The 19,472-nt window shown below is 33.6% G+C and overlaps 2 protein-coding genes and 1 pseudogene across 4 annotated transcripts; 2 read left to right on the top strand and 1 right to left on the bottom strand.

The window, feature by feature from the left end:
- Positions 1 to 1,520: 1,520 nt before the first annotated feature.
- On the top strand, positions 1,521 to 7,299 carry LOC115972312 (annotated as a pseudogene). The gene is made up of 7 exons (XR_004087461.1): positions 1,521 to 1,610; positions 1,846 to 1,940; positions 2,606 to 2,719; positions 2,798 to 3,028; positions 5,947 to 6,232; positions 6,566 to 6,715; positions 6,834 to 7,299. The product of XR_004087461.1 is annotated as a probable cinnamyl alcohol dehydrogenase 1 (transcript).
- Positions 7,300 to 10,784: 3,485 nt separating this feature from the next.
- LOC115971278 lies at positions 10,785 to 12,419 on the top strand. The gene is made up of 2 exons (XM_031091097.1): positions 10,785 to 12,021; positions 12,297 to 12,419. The coding sequence occupies exons 1-2, from the start codon at positions 11,230 to 11,232 to the stop codon at positions 12,405 to 12,407; spliced, it is 903 nt and encodes a 300-aa protein (XP_030946957.1). The 5' UTR covers positions 10,785 to 11,229; the 3' UTR covers positions 12,408 to 12,419.
- On the bottom strand, positions 12,304 to 15,252 carry LOC115971277 (probable aminotransferase ACS12). 2 transcript variants are annotated; one of them, XM_031091095.1, is made up of 5 exons: positions 14,622 to 15,252; positions 14,401 to 14,535; positions 13,664 to 13,824; positions 12,732 to 13,553; positions 12,304 to 12,530 (listed from the first exon to the last, which is right to left on the bottom strand). In XM_031091095.1, exons 1-5 carry the CDS (start codon positions 15,069 to 15,071, stop codon positions 12,449 to 12,451), a joined length of 1,650 nt encoding a protein of 549 aa, XP_030946955.1. In that variant the 5' UTR covers positions 15,072 to 15,252; the 3' UTR covers positions 12,304 to 12,448. The 2 variants fall into 2 exon arrangements, with proteins under 2 accessions (XP_030946955.1, XP_030946956.1); XM_031091096.1 differs by lacking the exon at positions 12,304 to 12,530 and having other exon boundaries at positions 12,562 to 13,553; positions 14,622 to 15,251.
- Positions 15,253 to 19,472: the final 4,220 nt, after the last annotated feature.

Below are 19,472 nucleotides of genomic sequence, written 5' to 3'. Positions count from 1 at the left end.
AAGTTTAGTTGGGTTCGGAGATTGGACAATGCAGCAGCACAGGAAACTGCCAAATTCAATTCGATGCTCTAATCTCTTTTCAGTCTTTTATTTCAATAATGGTAATCTCCCTCCTGTTATTGAGTTTATTTGTAAGGCGGATTACCTTTCTTGTTCTCTTTTGGTATAATGTTATTGCAGATTATCAAAAAGACTCACTCCTATGGCAGAGGCAAGATCATATATTATTTTAATGGAAAATGTTAAAGAATGCTCTAAGAGTATTGAATTAAGAACTATTTTTAGAATCTTCTAAACAAAAGAACTATTTTTAAAAATATTTTATGGAAAAATGATAAAACAAATATTTTTTTGATAACTTTTTATATTTCTTATAAAAGTAGTGTCAAAATTTTTCTAGTATGGTTTATTAACAAAAATAATGCTAGAGATACAAACTTTTTTTACAAAAAAAATTTACAAACTGCTGATGTAGTGAGTGATTATTGGTAAATAAAAAAATAATGTTAGTGATGGGTGTAGATGAAAACCAATAAAAAGTTGGTCACGTCAATAATTTGTAAAGATATTGTAAAATAGTTTGTAATTATAAGATTACTTTATTATCCATTGTATGAAGCAGCACATGATAACAGTATCCTTATTTATTACGTATGCAATGATGTACTTTGTATTTGTATGGACATTATAGAGGTAATAGATTTTGGCAAAAATGCAGAATCTGATTGGTGCGACTGGGATGGCACCTAGATGGTTTGCTTTAAATATCTCGAGGAGGTCACTGCCTACGTCAGTGTCGGGTCGGGGTGCCCGTAATTTCTTTCTACCAAAGAAAGAATTAACGTGAATTTAGTACTTTAAATTATTGTCAAAATGCAATAAATAATTTAATTGATTGGTTTTTTTTTTTGGCCATTGACCGGTTATTTGTTAAAGAGAATGAAATTGTATTAAGAACAAAATTTAGTTATAAAACTAGTTGTAGTATAAGGTTACAACTTTATTTAATAAAATAATAATTACTACATATTATGAAAATCAAACCGTTAAATTGCATATTCTTTACGCTTTTAATACACATGTTAAATTTTGTATCAATTGGATATTATTTACTATATAATTTATAAACTTATATTTTATGCATTATTTCAAACTACAAAAATATGCAATTTAAACAATTTATTGATGACATAGTTATTAATTTTTAATTTTCTAAAAATTTTGCAATCAAAATTCACCTCCAATAAAAAGATATTGAGCAAAATTGTTGCCTTATGCTACCACTAATTTTATAACTAAATCATGTATTAACGGCTTCTTTCTTAATTTTATACGGGGTGGATTGGTAAATGGGGTACTGAACTAATGATCGAATGAACTCTCAAAAAAAAAAAAAAAAAAAGAACTAATGATCGAATGTAGTCGGGTGTAAGATAAAGTTCTGTGAAATCATCTTGTCTACCTATTTATGGGAGACTTTTACAAGAGTTTGAATTCGCGTACTAATACGTAGTGATACTATCAAACCTATTAAAAGTTGACTTACTTGGTTTGGATCTTTGGACTGTAGTAATATTCTCTCTCTCTCTCTCTCTCTCTCTCTCTCTCTGGTAAGCCAACACAAACTGAGTAGCAATTCATGTGTTTCAATCTGAAATCTGTCAGACAGTACCTTTTTATGATATATATGGTATACGCAGCCTTTGGCTCTTATTTTACTTTGTTTTATCTTTTGAAGTAAATATAAGTTGCCAATATTCACAGTTTTGTCTTATGCTAGAAAGTCAATTTCTTGATTTTATTGTAACTTATAAGCTGATATTTGATTCCTTTATGGTAAACCAGTGAAAAATGAGCTCCTTGATTGCAAATGAAGATTGCCTTGGATGGGCAGCAAGAGATGCATCTGGCGTTTTATCACCTTACAACTTCAACCGCAGGTATATATATAAGAAGCCTCTATGTTTACTCATAGTTTATTAAGGAAAAGTATGGCTGTCCATGAATTTGAACACTGATATTCATTGTTTTAACATACAAATCCATCATCTTGAAGGGGGCTATAAAAAAAATAAAGCGAAATTGAAGCCATTTCTGTGACATAGTCAGCTCTACTTTCATGAAATGTCCTCACTTCAAATTTCTTTTGATGATGGTACGTAAATCTTGAATTGCCAATTCAAACTATTGGATTTGTTCATGAAAAAGTGTTTAGAAATATGAGTGGAGCCATCAAATTTTATTGAGCGACCAAACAGGCCTCATAGTGTTTGTTCTCATTTCAACTTTTCTCGAAAAATTTTATTTTGGGGGTGCTGAAGTCAACATTTCTTGATTTGACTATGCACTAGGTAGTAGCAAAATCATTGAACCTACTCTTTTGTCAAATGTCAAATAGGTGATGTCATTATTTAAGAAAAAGAATTGTATTTCTACTTGGATTTCAAATGTTGTTTTCCATGTCATTAGTTGATAATAATGATCCTATGCCTGAGTTCTTATATGATTTTGAGAACCCTGATTAATAATGTTTGAATTTGCATTGCTTGATTGTTATATGCTGTTTGTTCTGGTCAAGAATTAACTTGGGAAATTTTCTGATCAGGGCCGTAAGGAGTGATGATGTTTCAATAAAAATTACACACTGTGGAGTTTGTTATGCTGATGTAATTTGGACCAGGAATGGACTTGGGGATTCAAAGTATCCTTTGGTGCCTGGGTAAGTGGACAAACTGTGTATACTATGAGAAGTTTTAGATTTTTATGAACTGATATAAATGTAATATTTGCATACCAGACATGAGATTGTTGGCATTGTGCAAGAGGTTGGTTCTAATGTTAACCGCTTCAAAGTTGGTGACCACGTTGGAGTAGGAACTTATGTCAATTCATGTAGAGATTGTGAGTACTGCAACGATGAAGAAGAAGTTAATTGCGTAAAAAGACGAGTTTCAACCTTTAATGGGCTGGATGATGATGGTACTATTACAAAAGGAGGATATTCCAGCTATATTGTTGTTCATGATAGGTAAGTATTCTTTGATGCTACTATATTCTCTTTCTTCATTTTCCTATAGATGCAAAATTCACTGTTACATAATAATATGAACCACCCCCACCCAAAAACAAAACCCTGGTTTAAATAAATGTTTCTGTTGAATTTGATAATTTGATGTGATAACTGTGATCGTTTAGCTTTATACTCATGGGATTTGCCAAGTTTTTCACAAATTAAGAATACTAGTCGCTAATCTGTGCGATGCACAGAAAAATTACTGAAAATGAAATCTAATGAATGCAAATCAATTATGCAAAATATAATTTAAATTAAAAGACAAATATTAGTAAATGTTGTTATCCTTAGTTGTTTGTGTTACATCTAGAGTTTTATTTCTAAGTTACTACAATACTACTTGTAGCAACTGAAGCTTACAATATAATTATATTATATGAGGCCAAAACTTGTATTATCTTCAAGCTCCCCTTAGCCTTACAGAGTCCTTAACAAAATTTCTTTTGTATTGAATTTGATTTCAGAGGACCTATTCAAAATTATTTGAATTAAACCTCACAAATTAGAAAGAAAAAATATATAACATTACAACATTGTAGCTGATTAATATACAAATAAACTACCAATTTAACATGATAAATCACTATTAGTAATTTAGAAAGCAAAAATTAACAAAATTAAAGTTGTTACCCATTTAACCTAAAACTTTTCATATTCTAAAGTTATCAAACACTTATTAACAAATAACTATTGATATAAAATATTTAGTAATTACTTCAATATGACAAGTTGTTCATGCTGTAAAAAATTTGGGAGAATAACACAGCATGCATCTTAAACTCTTTCTTGCTTAGATCCTACAAAACAATATATATATATATATATATATATATATATATGTATATATATAGCGATGGAGACAAAACATTCCATTAAAGAGACAACCAATTACAATAGTGTTGAACGCAAAGTAAAAGATTAAAAAAACTGAAGAAGCAAGTGGTTTGGCTAGCATACCAGCTAGTTAATTTATATCAAAAGACATAAAAATCTTACAATCAAATAGAATCTATAAGTAAATAAATACATGTGGTACAATCAGATAAATAAAAGCTTTGTCAAGATGATCAAGTTTGGCAATGAAGAAGACGTAGCAGCTATTGATGAGGGTAATCTCTATCTTAAACTTGTGATAATGATGAAAATGCAACAATTACTAATTATGCAGATCTAGCATAATCTTATTTTGATTCTACTACAACAAAAATGACAATAATTACCATAAAAAGATTATATCAAAAAACAGTCTTTTATGATATAGCCAAGAGTACAATCAAAGCGAATAGAAGAAATTTTAAATCGATTTCAATGATGAAAGAGGGATTCACTTAAATGAGGAGACCAAGAAAAAAGGAGAAGTATCATGTTTTGAGTGTAGTATTGAATTTTAAACTCTATAATTCAATTTGCTAACTACTAAAATACCTTAGCAAATTGAATTTATGCAGGCACGAATTACATCATTCAATTGAATTTTTGTAGGCACGGATACTATTAAAACTCTATCATTCAATTTTCTAACTATTAAAACTATATCACGTGGATACTACTAAAACTCTATCACACGGATTACACAATATAAACTGTGGAGCCCAAATAATTTATGGGCCGGGCCCATTTATCCGTGAGGAGGCCAGAGGCCCAAGCCGAGGAAGGCTATGGCCCAAGCTCGGCAGGGTAGCCCTGGGATTCAGCCGAGAACAGTTCAGTCCTCGGCAGACCCAAAGTCCCACCAGAAAGAGGGGTAAAAACGGTATAAGACTAAAACTAGGAAAAAAAATCTAAAATATCCAGGAAAAGCTGCCCTTACTGCCATTTAATACTCTGAACCTGACAGAGCCGTATTCTTTGACCTTTACAACCATCCCCAACGATTTTGGGTATGGGCTGATGGGACAAGTATCAGTCTTGGAAAGGTTGACCCTATACGTGGATGAAGGACAATGAACGCAGGGAGATATAAAAGGAAAGATAAGTAACCTAGAGAAAGGGCTGGGAAAAATGGCCAAAAACCAGAGCCTCCCAGCCCACCTCCAGGAGAAAGATTCCAGGGGTGAAAAAAACTTAACCACGCGTGACCACCACGAAAAACCCACCGCCTGGTGACCAAGGCCTAGCCTTTCAAACCCACGCTCTACAAATGATATTGTTTGGGCCTTTCTACGTGCGAACCCAACACCGCTACGGTTCGTTATGAATCGTCCCCTTACATAAACCAATAATGCTACCATCTCAAACATTTAAAAAAAAAAAAAAATCAATTTTAAACATAGAAACAAACAATTATATATCAGTACAAATGCCCAACCTAAATACATAAAAACTTATATATGACCCACAACACAAAAGACGTAGTAAAAAAATTAAAAAGAAAAAGAAAAACTGCAATAAAAAAGAACAACACTATTAATCTAATCCTTACATTGAACTATTGTGTAGGTAGCCACAAGAATAGAGGTCAAGAGCAACTGGGATTTAGAGATACCTAAACTGAATCATCTAGCTTTTAAGTATTAATATAGTGTGAGGAAAGGAAGAGATGGAGTTAGAAAGCCAAAGTCTGGCGTTAGGAAGCTGAAGGGTTGCCATTTGAGATTGTAACCATGGAACACAAAGGGTTGCTGTTTAAAATTGTAACCGTGGAACACAAAGGGTTGCCATCTAAAATTGTAACCATGGAACACAAAAGGTTGGAAATTATTTTCTTTTTATTAGTATTTTTAAATTTAAGAAAACTAATTTTAAATTGTAGGACAAATTCAGGAAAAAAAATGGTAATGATATGGTAGCTGATGTGGCTCAACCTGAGCGTAACAACATTAAATGCTACGCTTCAGCTTTTAATAATATATAGATTAGTTTTGGTCTTGCAGGTACTGCTTCAGGATACCTGATGACTATCCATTGGCTTCAGCAGCTCCTTTGCTTTGTGCTGGAATCAACGTGTACAGTCCCATGATACGCCACAAGATGAACCAACCTGGTAAATCTCTGGGAGTGATTGGACTTGGAGGTCTTGGTCACATGGCAGTGAAGTTTGGGAAGGCGTTTGGGTTGAATGTGACTGTTCTCAGCACTAGCATATCCAAGAAAGAGGAAGCTCTAACTTTGCTTGGTGCAGACAAATTTGTGGTCTCATCTGACCAAGAGCAGATGAAGGTAGATTTACATAAAATTTCTCTTATAAAGATTTTTTAATTTTATGAACAAGCTGAATTTATTGAAAAAAAAAAACACACGACAACAAGTCTTACAAGTGGCATGGCATGATTTTCCACATCAGTAGGCCCTAATTCAATATCCATTTCTGAATCTTGGCCATTATTTAAGAAATTGAACCATGAGCAACAGTATCGTACCTTATCATTATTCTCACTCTGATTTTCCAATCCTGATTATAGAGCATTTGTTGCCCTATTAACATTAGCAATATTGAAATTGTTTACCTATCTTTATGGATTGTTGTATTGATTGTTAGCATGCTATTTACAGGCCGAGGCTAAGTCATTAGACTTTATAATTGACACTGCAGCTGGTGATCCCCATTTGATCCATACATGTCACTGTTGAAAACTGGTGGTGTTCTGGTCCTAGTGGGATTCCCAAGTGAAGTCAAATTCCATCCTGCAAGCCTTAGCATAGGTACTTTGAAAACTATCAGTTTTGAAGAGTTTAATGCAATTTTAAGAACTCTTTTAGTTGGTGATAGCTTTCTAGGCTTGAGTGTAATATTGAACAACATTCATTGATCTTTTGACAGGAATGAAAACCGTTTCTGGTAGCAATACAGGTGGTACAAAGTCGACACGAGAAATGATAGACTTCTGTAGTGCTCATAAAAATTACCCAAACATAGAAGTAATTCCAATTCACTATGCAAATGAAGCTCTTGAGAGGCTAATAAAGAGAGACGTGAGGTATCGGTTTGTGATCAATATTGAGAACTCCCTGAAATGATACTGCTAAAGGCACAAGGAAAATTCCTCTTCTCGATATTTATGTTCATATTTTAGGTAGATTGAAGGTATTGGATCAAATGTTGAAACTCTGACAGGTTGTTGAGTGGTATTGTGAGGTGGTTTCACTTGCATACTAGCCTGAAATAAGTGAATGGGTTGTTGAGCAATATTGTGAGGAATGGTTTAATAAAAATTAGAAGTGTGTACTTTTAAATTGTGAACCCTTTTGTATCATAGTCTTGTTACCTGTGCTGTGCAAACGCTTGTGGGAACTATATATATATATATATATATATATGGTAAAGTAATATGTAAATTACATCCTCTGTGTTTGGGTTGACTTAGATTTTATCCTTGATATATAATATTTTGTTCTTAGTCCAAACGTTTGACGTCATTTTTAATAATGTTGTTCTTTTGTTTGTCACTGCCCTATTTTCCCTCCCAATTAATCATTGGCGTATCTTGAGCACGAAACATGAGACATCTTTTTTTTTATACTATATTTTACCCGATCTATATCTCATCTATATAATTGTTGGAAAAAAATTCCATATAACTAGCAATAAATTTCAGCAAGCACAGCAGAAGCACAAGAACACAAAGATTTACGTGAAAAACCCTTGGTCCATGATGTATGGGCTGGAACCCACGTGTGCCACACACCCAACAATAATATCATCAGGCTTAACTTTTATTGAGCCATATTAGGGTAACATTTTGGTCCACTTCAGTTGTTTCTCTTAAACCTAAAAGAGTAGCCATATCTCTTTTCTCCATTCAATTTTTAGTTCAAACGACTTGTAGTTGTCCTAGCTTCATCAATGTCGATTCATTTTTTTATGATTGGTCTGCTGGGGCTAGGGTTGAAACGCTTTTGTTATATGCTTTTTTAATTTCCATGGCTTGGTGGGAATGTGTCAATGAAATTCATCTTCTTATTGCTCCTGCCAATTACCACTGGATTCCATGGCCTTGTGTTTTGTTTACTTGTTCTACTTTTACCTTTGAACAACATATATTCCATTTAGCATATCGTAATATTTGAAATCTTATTCATGGTATATCTGGCTTTAGAGGGATTTGACAAAAGTGATAACTTATTCATTGGTTAGATGATAGGTGCAATTATAGATACTGAAAATGATACGCAGTGTAAGATTGCAATTTGAAAAATATGGCAACAAGCGAGAGAGTGGCGATTTGAACCCTGGTTTTCTGTTAATGTCGCAGAGCTACAAGGCTCTTGGCAATACCATGAAATTTGATACTTTTACCTTTGAACAACATATATTCCATTGAGCACATCATAATATTTGAAATCTTATTCATGGTAGATCTGGCTTTTTAGAGGGATTTGAAAAAAGTGATCTTATTTTTTGGTTAGTGATGGGTGCAATTATAGATACTGAATATGATACGTAGTGTAAGATTGCAATTTGAAAAATATGGCAACAAGTAGGGGAGTGGCGATTTGAACCCTAGTTCTCCGTCACTGAGCTACAAGGCTCTTGGCAATACCATAAAATTTGATGACCACTAAGGCTAGATCTTGCAGTCGTTGACTATACCAACATTTTTATGACCTGTTAGACACTTAATAAGACAATATACAATGCATTTGGTAGGTGAGTTTGATGTGAATACAGTACACAAATTCCGGATGGTGTACAGAGTGTTTATGCCTAGGATGTTTACTGTTATGTTTGGCTTTTAGAGAACTCATTAGTTTACAAATCAGAAGAGAGGATAACATCTTTAATGTATTTCTGAGTATTTCATTTCATAGACAAGACAGTAATAAAAATCAAAGGGTGGTTTTTGTAATTCTAAATTTTTGTTAAGGACTTCTCTTTTTTTGGTCATATCCTTTTTCCAAGCTGTTTGACTTTCATTCATCAAACTGGGTATTCTCAAGTTTTTTGGCTGTAAAATTTTTAGTTCCAGGGGAAATAGTGTTAAAATTTCTCATGTATAAGCTAAGATGTTCAAACTTTTAAACCTTTTCACTAATTTGACAGGAAACACAGCTTGCTATCACTTAGTCAATGGGCTGCTTCAAGAATTTCACTGGTTTAAATCAATCCTATGGATCTTGGTTTGTGGGGGATTATGTTTGTGAAAGTAGATGCTAGATTTTCACGATTACAGTTCAAAATTTGCTTGTAGGAAATTTTAATTTGGAGTAAATATATTTAGCATCATCAAGTATGTGTTGTGAGATTGCAACCTACCATTATATTTCCTTTGTCTATTGTTACACTTCCTCTTTACATTAAATAAATGCTTTTCTTTTTTTCTTTTTTCTTTTAATTATATTGTTCTCATGTTTATGCTAGTTCTGTTATCATGGTCTAGTTAACAGAATGAAGGTACAATTGAAATTTATAGTGGTTTGGTTTTGATCAGAAACAAAATTCCTCTTCTGATTTTTCCCACTGCTTCAACTTTTTATGATCTCTGTTTCCTAGTGAAAGATCCTGTCCTTATACTTGTTCCTAGCTATTATCTATATGTGTTTATTTTTTTCCTAGTTTCTATAACCAAAAAACCAAGCACTATAGAATTACCCAAAAAAAAAAAAACCAAGCAGTATAGAATTTATGTGAAATTTTTTCAATTTTGGTTCGAGAAAGTTATGGTTTGAATTGAGGTTGACAAGGACCTTTTGTAGATTTGCTTTTCTGACTTTATTTTGATTAGTTGAATAGTAATCTGAAATTTTAATCCATAACCCAAGATTTGCGAGAAGATTTTCCAAATCAACTTCAACGCAATACTATAAAAAATTTTAAGTATCATGACTACTGGTTCTTGGGCAAGTGATGTTTACATTAATATTAATATTAGAAATTCATTCATAACTAACTTGTTAATACTTATAGGAATATGATTTTAAATAAAGAATTTCATTTACTGCTGAATATATGAGTATGAAGCTATTGCTCACATTTGCATAGTGTTTACACTCAGCCTCTTAACCTCGTGGTCACACTAATCATGGGGAGTTATTTGCCGATTAATTTGATCATTTGATTTAGAGGTGAGAGCAGCCAAGATAGCACAAGAAACAATAAGATTTTAAAGATTTTCTCTTAAAAGAAAAAAACAAAAACAAAAACAAAAACAAAAGCAGAAGATTAAGATGCAAAAGATTAAGATGCAAAAGACATATGGTGGGAGGATATCCCCCATCTCACCAATGTTTATATTGACAGATGTATAGCCATTTTAATTTCAAGCAATCAAACACTATTTTTCTTTTATTTTTAAAGAAAAATATATACTGAAGTGTTCGATACTTCATATGCACTAGACTTGATACAATATGGACATGTGACAAGTGTTGAACACGTGGCCACATCGTATTGGATTTAGTGTACAAGACACTAGACTTAAGTCATTTCAATTAAATGGAAGTTACCCAAAAACAAGCATATTTATAATCAATTTTAATTTAAACGATCTAATGATAATAATCAAATTATTATTATACAATTTAAAAATATAGGGTTTAATTTTTTTTTTTTTTTTTTACTTACCTAATACTCTCTCAAATTGATAGATATGGAGTACTACAAAGTTTTTATCTTGGGACGTACCACTTCATGGGATAGTATATTGTTTCTTTTTTTTTTTTTTTTTTTTTTTTTTTTTTTTGAAGGGGATGGTATATCTTTTTTTGATAAGTAAGAAGGCATATATTTCAATCTTTTACATTTTAATATACCCACAAGTTCTTAAAAAATGCAACAAGATCTACTCTTTTCACGAAAATTCTCATTCTGATTATCAGGGGAGGATATCTAGGTGCTAAGCAACCACAAAATCAGCTTGGGCTATTTGGTTGTTCCTTTTGTTTCTAATTTAATGCTTTCAGGTCAGGAAATCACTGGACAAAAATACCGCCGGCTCTAATCCCCCAAGATTAGTATATATCCCAGCCAGGAGCGTTTACCGCAATTGACCAGGTCTCAATTGGTGTTAGCTTACTCATTGAGAGAGAGAGAGAGAGAGAATATAGAAAGCAAGTCACCTAATCTCATCACGCACAAAGATAGTGCAGTTAGCATGAGCTAATATCTTCCAGCACTAAAATGGTGGAGTTAGCATATACTGTAGGTTAGTAGCTAATTTTTTCTATATATTTGGTACAAACTGGTATACTTCTATAGGGGGCATAGATCCAATACCAAAATGGTAGAGAAAGAATTGATAGAAAACTCGAACACAAAGCAGCTTCGGCAACCACCTTCTGTCCCTTTTCTTTGGGAAGTGAGGCCAGGAATGCCTAAAAGAGACTGGAAGCCCGAGGCTTCTTCAGTTAAACCAGTTCCAAAACCTCCAGTCAAACTTGTTGCCTCAGTGCCCTTCTTGTGGGAGGAAAAGCCAGGCACACCGCTGCCCTCGTTTTCACAACCACCACAAGATTCAGTAACTCTAACCCCACCAGCAAATCTCATCAGCTTCCCTACGCCTTCAGTGCACTCTCACAGCTATAGTAACGATTCATTTGAAGCAGATGTCGAAACATTCGGTTTTGAGATAGATAATACATTCAGCTCACCTCCCTCTCTCTTAGCAAATTGCCTTGTGTCAGTAACAGCAATTTCTACTGCTGTTCCAGTAGAGAAAATTTCAGCAGAGGAATATAAAAAAGGCGAGCTGGAAACTCCTTCCTCACCAGCTTCCGAAACAGACAGTAGTACAAGCAGCTATGCAACTGGCACTGCAAGCCTTGTAGGGGCTCCTTTCTTGGAATGCCTGTTTCCACTGTTGCCACCCACTTCTGGCTTTCTCAACAAGGTTGGATGTTTGGAAAATGACTGCCAGGCTCCACTGGAACCAAAAAGTAAACATAATGATCGTCAAAGCAATAGCAGTGTCATGGTAAGGAAGGCCCCAACACTTGGAGAGCTGATAATGATGAGCAGGAGGAGGAGTTTGCAGAGAAAGGCTGCTCAAATGAGAAAACAGAATCTATCAATGGTAAAATTCAAGCTCTTGCTTCCTATTTGCTTGTCTCTAACTACCTGAAACTATATCTGGGCATTAGCCTACTAAAGAACAATTGGTAGGTATAATTAACAGCCATCTCCATTAATTAAAATGAGAATAAAAAATAGAATGCGGAATTATACATATGAAGTTGATTTCTATTGACAACAAAATAATAAAACAAATGTCATATTTCTAATTATCTGTAATTTTGCATAAGGAATGTGAAAACAGCTTTTAATCTTGCCTGAATGCAACAATGACAGGATTTGACGAAGAACAGAGCATTTGGATGCTGCATCTTCATATCTGGCAGCAAGATGATGGAAGGATTACACAGGAAGGGAATGCACTTGCCAAGACTGAAACTGATGTAGAAGAAATTCTATATGCTTTGTGGAAAATGAAAATTCTGCAGTCAATTCCCACCATATAGTTCCCTCTTAAAATCATTGTAGTTTTTGTTTCTGGGACTTGAGGCTGTAAACAATTTACAAAATCTGCAATGTATCAAGATTTCAAACTCTATCAGAACTCCAAGAGAGACGACATCAAATTCATGATCAATGAGAAGCCATCCATGTCTACAACCCTTTCCGAAACAATTGAGAAATTTACTTCTAATAGAACATGGCAATCAGCACAAATATAAATAATTCATAGTAATTTAACTTGAAATTTTACAAGTTTCAGCAACTTTCCTGATCCGTTCTATAACTATAACAACATCCTCTTGGGATAAAGTAGTAAAACAACACCGGAACCATCCTGGTTCTATGCAATGACAAGCAGACCCAGGAGTTACATTGATCTTAGCAATATTCAACAGCTTGTCCCATAATTCAAGTTCCCCTTTCTCACTATAAAAGCTAATTAATCCACTCATATCAGCCCAACAGTATAAACCAGCACAACTCTGTGCACACTTGATTCCTAATTGTTTTAAACCTTCCACAAACAGATCATGCATTTCCCGTATCCTCTTCTTGTTGGTCTCAATGTATTCCTGAATGAATCTCGTATCTGAAACCATTGAAATTAGTAGCCGCTGGGTTGGAGCAGAAATGGAAGAAAACCTTGTTAACTTTTTAGCAGCAACTAAAACACTCTCATTAAAGGAATAGATAACCCCCACTCTAAATCCGGGAAGAGCGAGGTCTTTCGACAGACCATATACTATATGAATTCTGTTTTTGTCAATATCTTCCATGTCAAGAATTTCAGCCATGCTCACAAACTCCTCGCTTCCATACATAGACCCTGCAAATATTTCATCAGAGACAATATGGATATTCTTCTCTCGGGCAAAGTCCAATAGATTGTACAGGGTTTCCCGTGGTAGCAAATTGCCAACAGGATTTGAAGGATTGGAGATGAGAATCCCGCGAACTTTAATTCCTCGTTTTCTTGTCTGATTAAATGCTTGATCAAGAGCAGTGATACTTATAATGAAGTTGTCAGTGCTACGACAGTGAACTGGTATTAGTTCCACTCCAGTTCGCCATCTCATATCCCTGTCAAAACTGCAGATCATATTCTTAATTAACTTCCACAGTACATTTGAGCATCAAAAAATCAAAGAAGGGGGTGCTTCTTAGTGATTCAAAAAACGGTTTTATTCACAGAAACTTACCCAGGATAATAAGGCGTGGGGACAAGAAATGCATTCCCAGGGTCAGCCAAGCAGAAACATAGTATCTCAAGAGCAGGAGTTGCCCCAGCCGTTAACACCATCTGCGATGGGTCAAATGAGACAGCTCTTCCCATGACCTGAGACATGAAACCTGCCATAGCCTGCAAAGTCCAGGAAAAAAAAAATGTTAAAAATAATAACACAGACAAATTATCACTAATCCCAAATGCTTAAGCTGTTAGGAAACAATGAATTTAATCATTTAACCATAATTCTAACAAACACGAACACAAACTCAATTCCTATCTCCAATTACATAATTGGTTGGTCACTTGTGTACAGAAATACAACTGTCATGAATGTCACCACCAGTAAAATACATGGACATGAATTTTTTTTTTTTTTTTTTAAATAACGTAGAGAACCTTTCTAAAGAAGGGCCCTTTGGACTCGCCTCTAGCCAATAAAACCTACCACCAACTGACCCCACATTGCCAGGTAATCTAGAGGCATTCATCCTTGACGGGCTAAGTAGTTTATGCTCATGCAATCCAAAAGCAAAATGCATGGACAAAAAATAAATGAAAAAAAAAAAAAATTATCACTAATCTAAGCTTCTTCTTTTTTAATTGTTGTTCAATAATCAAAGCTTATTTTCATTTATTATAAATCTAAACAAGCAAAAGTGTACATGGCATTCAAGAAACTGCATGAATAAAAAGGCAATTCACTTTTACCACTTTAAACTCCATCAATCCATCGGACGGCTGGTACGGCGCGATTCCACCAATACTCAAATCAGCACCGTCCCTTCCCATTACTGAGTCCTTCGTATTCTCCGAAAGCCATTTCTCAATCAAATCAAAACACAGCTACAATACAATCGCCAAAAACAAAAGAATAACCATTACCACAAAAACAATTAATCAAAAAAAGGTCAAAACAGTAAAATACTGACTCTGTTTTCGGACAAGCCGAGCTGGATAATTCCATTCGGGTTATCCAACCTGTCGTACGGATCCCCCGAGACTCTATCCAACCCGATATAATACGGCGAGTCGTTCGGTTTGGCAATCGAGCTGGCCCGAGAGGAGACCTGGACGGGTCCAATGGAGCCCCGAGAGGACAAATTGGATCGAGACGAGGAGCGCTGGAGGTCGGAGAGGTTAGACGAGGATTGAGAAGGGGAAGTAGGGTTGGAACCGGGTTTGGGAGAACGGTGTCGTTTGAGGTAGAGCTGGAAGAAGTAGAAGAGAGCACAGGGGATTAGAGAGCCCAAGATTAGGCCGCCTCGGCCTTGAACGACGCCTTGTAGAGGCACTATGAGTCGCATGGCGGTGGCTCCTCCGCCGGTGGGGTTTCGGGTTTCTGATTCGGATTCGGGGGTTCGGGGTCGAGGTCGGGTCATGGGCTTTTGGCGGGAGATTGGCTGGCCCGCCGGTCAAATGAAAAATATATTTTTGACAAGTCTCCTTGAGTAGTCCGTCAGGGTGGAAAGTTTGGTTGCTTTAGGGAATTGGGGTTGGAGGCAGTGACAGATAGACAAATGAGAGACAAAAAGAGAAGAGGTTGGTTTGGGAGTGTGTTTTTATGAGTGAGGAGAGAGAGAAGAGAGGGAAGGATTCGATTTGGTTGGTTTTGGATTTTCTAGTGTTTTTTTTTTTTTTTTTTAAATTTTAATAATGCCAGATGTTCACCAACATAAGCTTTGTAATTTATAATTTTTAATAATTTATATATACTAAAAATTTAGGGTAAAATTTAGTTACAAAATTGATTGTAACTTAAGGGTACAATCTTATTAAATAAAATAAATATTATTATATTTTGAAAATCTAATCGTTGAATTGCATATTTTTTAAACTTTTAATACACATGTCAAATTTCATATCAATCGAATATTATTTACTATATGATTTATAAGTTTATATTTTATGCATAATTTTAAATTATAAAAACTTGTAATTTAAACAATTTATTGATGACATAGTTATTGATCTTTAATTTTCTAGAAATTTTGCAAGTATGGAGGATATAAGAAGAAGATGTAATCCAATGATGAGTTTGTCAAAATTCACCTCCAATAAAAAAATATTGAGTAAAGTTGTAATTTTAGGGTACAACCAATTTTGTAACTAAATTTTATCCAAAAACTTATATATACACACATGGACGAAGCTATATAAAAATGTTAGTATATTTATAGGTATTAATTTTAACAATTTTGTTCAATAAAATTACACTTTCTCCCTCTTAACAATGCCATCAATTATTTTAAAAGTAATGTTATAGTCACAAACTTTTTTACAATATTTTTACAAACCATTGAGGTAGCAAATTTTTATTATTTCATACACTTGCATAACTTTTTATTTACCAATAACTACTCACCATATCAGTAATTTATAAAAATTTTGTAGTTTTAGCATTTTCTACCTTTTAAAGGCCATAGAAATTAATAGATTAAATCTAAAACAAAATATACAAGCATAAAAAATTAGCCTAACAACAAAAATTACTAATAATAAAGCTAAAAAAAATAAAGACAAATTAACATATTTTACCCAAAACAAACATGGTCTTTCAAAAAGTTTTAAACAAAAATTCTTAGTGGTAAGGCAGTAGAGTCAAAAGTCAGAGCTGCCACACACAGCGAGTAGCAGAGCCACTCCCTTGACTCCAAGTCATGGTTCCATTTATCTATGTATTTTTCATTGGAAATACATTGACAAAAAATTGATATAATATATCGTTAGTTATTCAAACATGTGGTGTATGCTTTATGATAATTGTTTAATATTAGATCAAGACACTAATTAGATTTTGGTATAAGCAATGATTAAACTATGTATCTCTTATTCAATGCTAAGATAAAATGCATTACTTAATTTGACATATTGTAAGAACCACGCCATAATGAGATCAAATGAAAAACAATGTGATGACTCAACCATCAACATATAACCCTTTAGATCTCGAAAATTTTATGTTTAAAGTTGTCAGTTCATCACTTGTTTATTTAAGGTATAAAAACAAGAAAACTAAAACAAAATTGAAACGCATCTTTATTTCATCAAATTTAAGATTACATGGACTGAGAATGAAAAATATAAAATTACAAGACTTTGTCTAATAGTTACAACATAATAAAATTTAATGACCTTAGCTCCTAGTCTCATTTAAAATAGAGAGTGTGCACTAACTTAGGAACCGGAGAGGTTGAGACCAGGCATTTATATTAGAGTCTTTCCAACCTACTTTCTTTTTCTTTTTTTTTATTATCTCATCCAATACTTTTTTTTTCTTTTTAAAGGAACACATCCAACGTACTTTTTTGTAGGTATTTATTGCCCATGGCAACTGTATGGGATAAAGGCCTAGGATAATATGTTGGGTCTTGGGCTTTTGTCTGAGGATGCTGAATGGTTCGAGAATGGGCAAATAGTCATTTAAGGTCCCAATTTAAAGTCTCATTAGTAAAGAACGAATGAAAGGTAGTCCGAGGAGGAATTACTCCTCGGATGTGGCGTGTGCAGCTTAAATATGTATTCCAGTAAATAGAATGACCCTCCAAGAAGCTGGAACGATAGGAACATGCTTCATGAACATACAAGAAGGAAGGAAGACCAAAAATATCTAGGGGAAAACTACTGCTACCGCATTAAATGCATGGCAGTTACTTTTCTGGTCACATTTATGTGGAGAAGACCTCTGAACAGTGTTACCTTGGCTACCACAACTCACAGAAAGCCAGAGATGATGTCTGATAAGACAGGTACTCAAGTGAAGGCTCAGATGATCAATAAGTGTAAAACCAAGATACTCCAAAGGGAGCTATATAATGTGAGAAACCCTCCCTGAGGAAAAAAAAAGAAAAAAAAAAAAGAAAAAGAAACAAGATTATAGCAATCTAAATTGTCTTTGTATTCAACTGTGATCAATATATACAAGTGTGACCTCCTCGGACTGAAAATCTATTGATATTATAATCTTTTTACTAGCCGTTGTTCAACTCATTAGGGCCTAGTTCTTCGACTCACTCTCTACCAATTTATTGTATTAAGCTCATTGGGCCAATATCTCATATGTTTTGGGTTTGGACTGTAAATTGAGACCCTACAGCAACCATACTATAGACAAGTTCATTGTAATAATTTATTATATATAAAACTATATAAAAAGAATCGTTTCTAAAAAAAAAATATATATATATATATATATATAAAGAATTGTGTGTAAAAAAAAAAAAAATTAAACATGCAAAATTTTGATCTCTCCCAACTATTGAATTTAAATAATATAAAATCTAATCTAATCTTACTCGACTGTAAGAAGAGTTTGCACGCTAGTAACTTACTTGTGACTTGTGATTGTATCAACAAGAAAATCTTCAACAACATTGGTCTGATTGGTCCCACTAAACTAAATCAAACAAAGGGCAATTTTCACCTCTCTATTTTATTTTTGACTAATAGGTTATGAAATAGTCTTCTCTCCTTATAGAGTTGCGAAAGATATAATGTTAACGAATTTTATCTTGTTTTATATACTAGTTGGTATCTGAATTCTGTAATGTGAGTGAAGGCCTATGACATGGGTTTTTTCTTTTTTTTCTTTTTCTTTTTGCAAGGGGACCACGATGAGCCATAACTTCCCAGCCCTACAAGGGACACTAGTGAATCTTGAGCTGTTGAGGGAGGTAACTCAAGTGAGTCTATATTTGGACTTGAACCTTGGACCTCACACTCAGCGCATTTTGTGCATCACCCAAGAACACTAGACCACACCCTTCGGTGGTCTATGACATGGGTTTTTGTAATTTCACTTGAGAGATAAATAATAGAAATAACGAGAGAGAGAGAGATGTTCACCGCAAAAAATGAAATAAAATGTGTCTGCAAAATTTACAGTCTTGGTTGAATGAGATGAAAAATTATACTGAACAAAACCCAAAAAACAAGAGGAATTGGATCCTAACAATCTCTGCCTTGGGCTAAATGCCCTGAGTCACGAACGCTGCAATATGGATGTGGGTCCAATCTAATTACAAATACTTGTCCATTGGCCCAAATTGTGAATTTCCCTATGGGCTGGTTATTGGAGGGAAATTTTACTATTTTACATATAGAAGTATAGAATACAAATCATCCTCAAAAAAAAGAGAGTATAGAATAATTTTCAGTATTCCATTTAATTCTCCACCAAAAATAATATATAATGTATCTTTTTTTCTTTTCATTTTAAAATTTGGTTACTTTATGAACAATGGCGGAACCAAAAAAAAATTTTGGGGAGGCCTTGATTGACCTTAATTTTATGGCTGTGTTATTATTATATATGTGCATGTTCTTATATTTTTGAAATTATATAAATAAATATTTTTTTCTTAAATCACGTAACATATTATCAATGATTTATAAGCCATGTGAAAAGTATAAATAAATAAATAAAACACTTTCTTTAATATTTACTAATGACATATTAGACAAATGTTGTGATTAAGTCAGTTCTAATATATATCATCTAATAACATACATTTTGACACAATTATGACTTGATTTTTTTTTGGAAGTTATCTATAGATATGCTTAGAGCTTTCACGTTAAATATGTCAAAATATATAACATTTAAGATCTCAAAAAAAAAAAAAAAAAAACTCAAAACACTACTTTATCTATTTTAACACTCCACTTTATAATACACCAAACATTAAAAGTTTTATTTTTTCCACTTCATTAAAATATTATTTATTTATTATTTATAATTCCTTTTTTTTTTTTTTTTTTTGTCTCCATGAGACATCTCTTTC

Source organism: Quercus lobata, chromosome 12 (genome assembly GCF_001633185.2).
Source record: "Quercus lobata isolate SW786 chromosome 12, ValleyOak3.0 Primary Assembly, whole genome shotgun sequence".
NCBI lineage: Eukaryota > Viridiplantae > Streptophyta > Magnoliopsida > Fagales > Fagaceae > Quercus > Quercus lobata.
Note: the sequence above shows the minus strand (reverse complement) of the source record. Positions and strands in the feature narration are given on the sequence as shown.

Coding starts and splice junctions, on each gene's coding strand:
- LOC115971278 (XM_031091097.1), top strand. CDS start 11,230: ATGGTAGAGAAAGAATTGATAGAAAACTCGAACACAAAGCAGCTTCGG. Junction 12,022..12,296: donor GAAAACAGAATCTATCAATG/GTAAAATTCAAG, acceptor CAACAATGACAG/GATTTGACGAAGAACAGAGC.
- LOC115971277 (XM_031091095.1), bottom strand. CDS start 15,071: ATGACCCGACCTCGACCCCGAACCCCCGAATCCGAATCAGAAACCCGA. Junction 14,536..14,621: donor TCGGCTTGTCCGAAAACAGA/GTCAGTATTTTA, acceptor ATTGTATTGTAG/CTGTGTTTTGATTTGATTGA. Junction 12,531..12,731: donor ATAGTTATAGAACGGATCAG/GAAAGTTGCTGA, acceptor GATACATTGCAG/ATTTTGTAAATTGTTTACAG.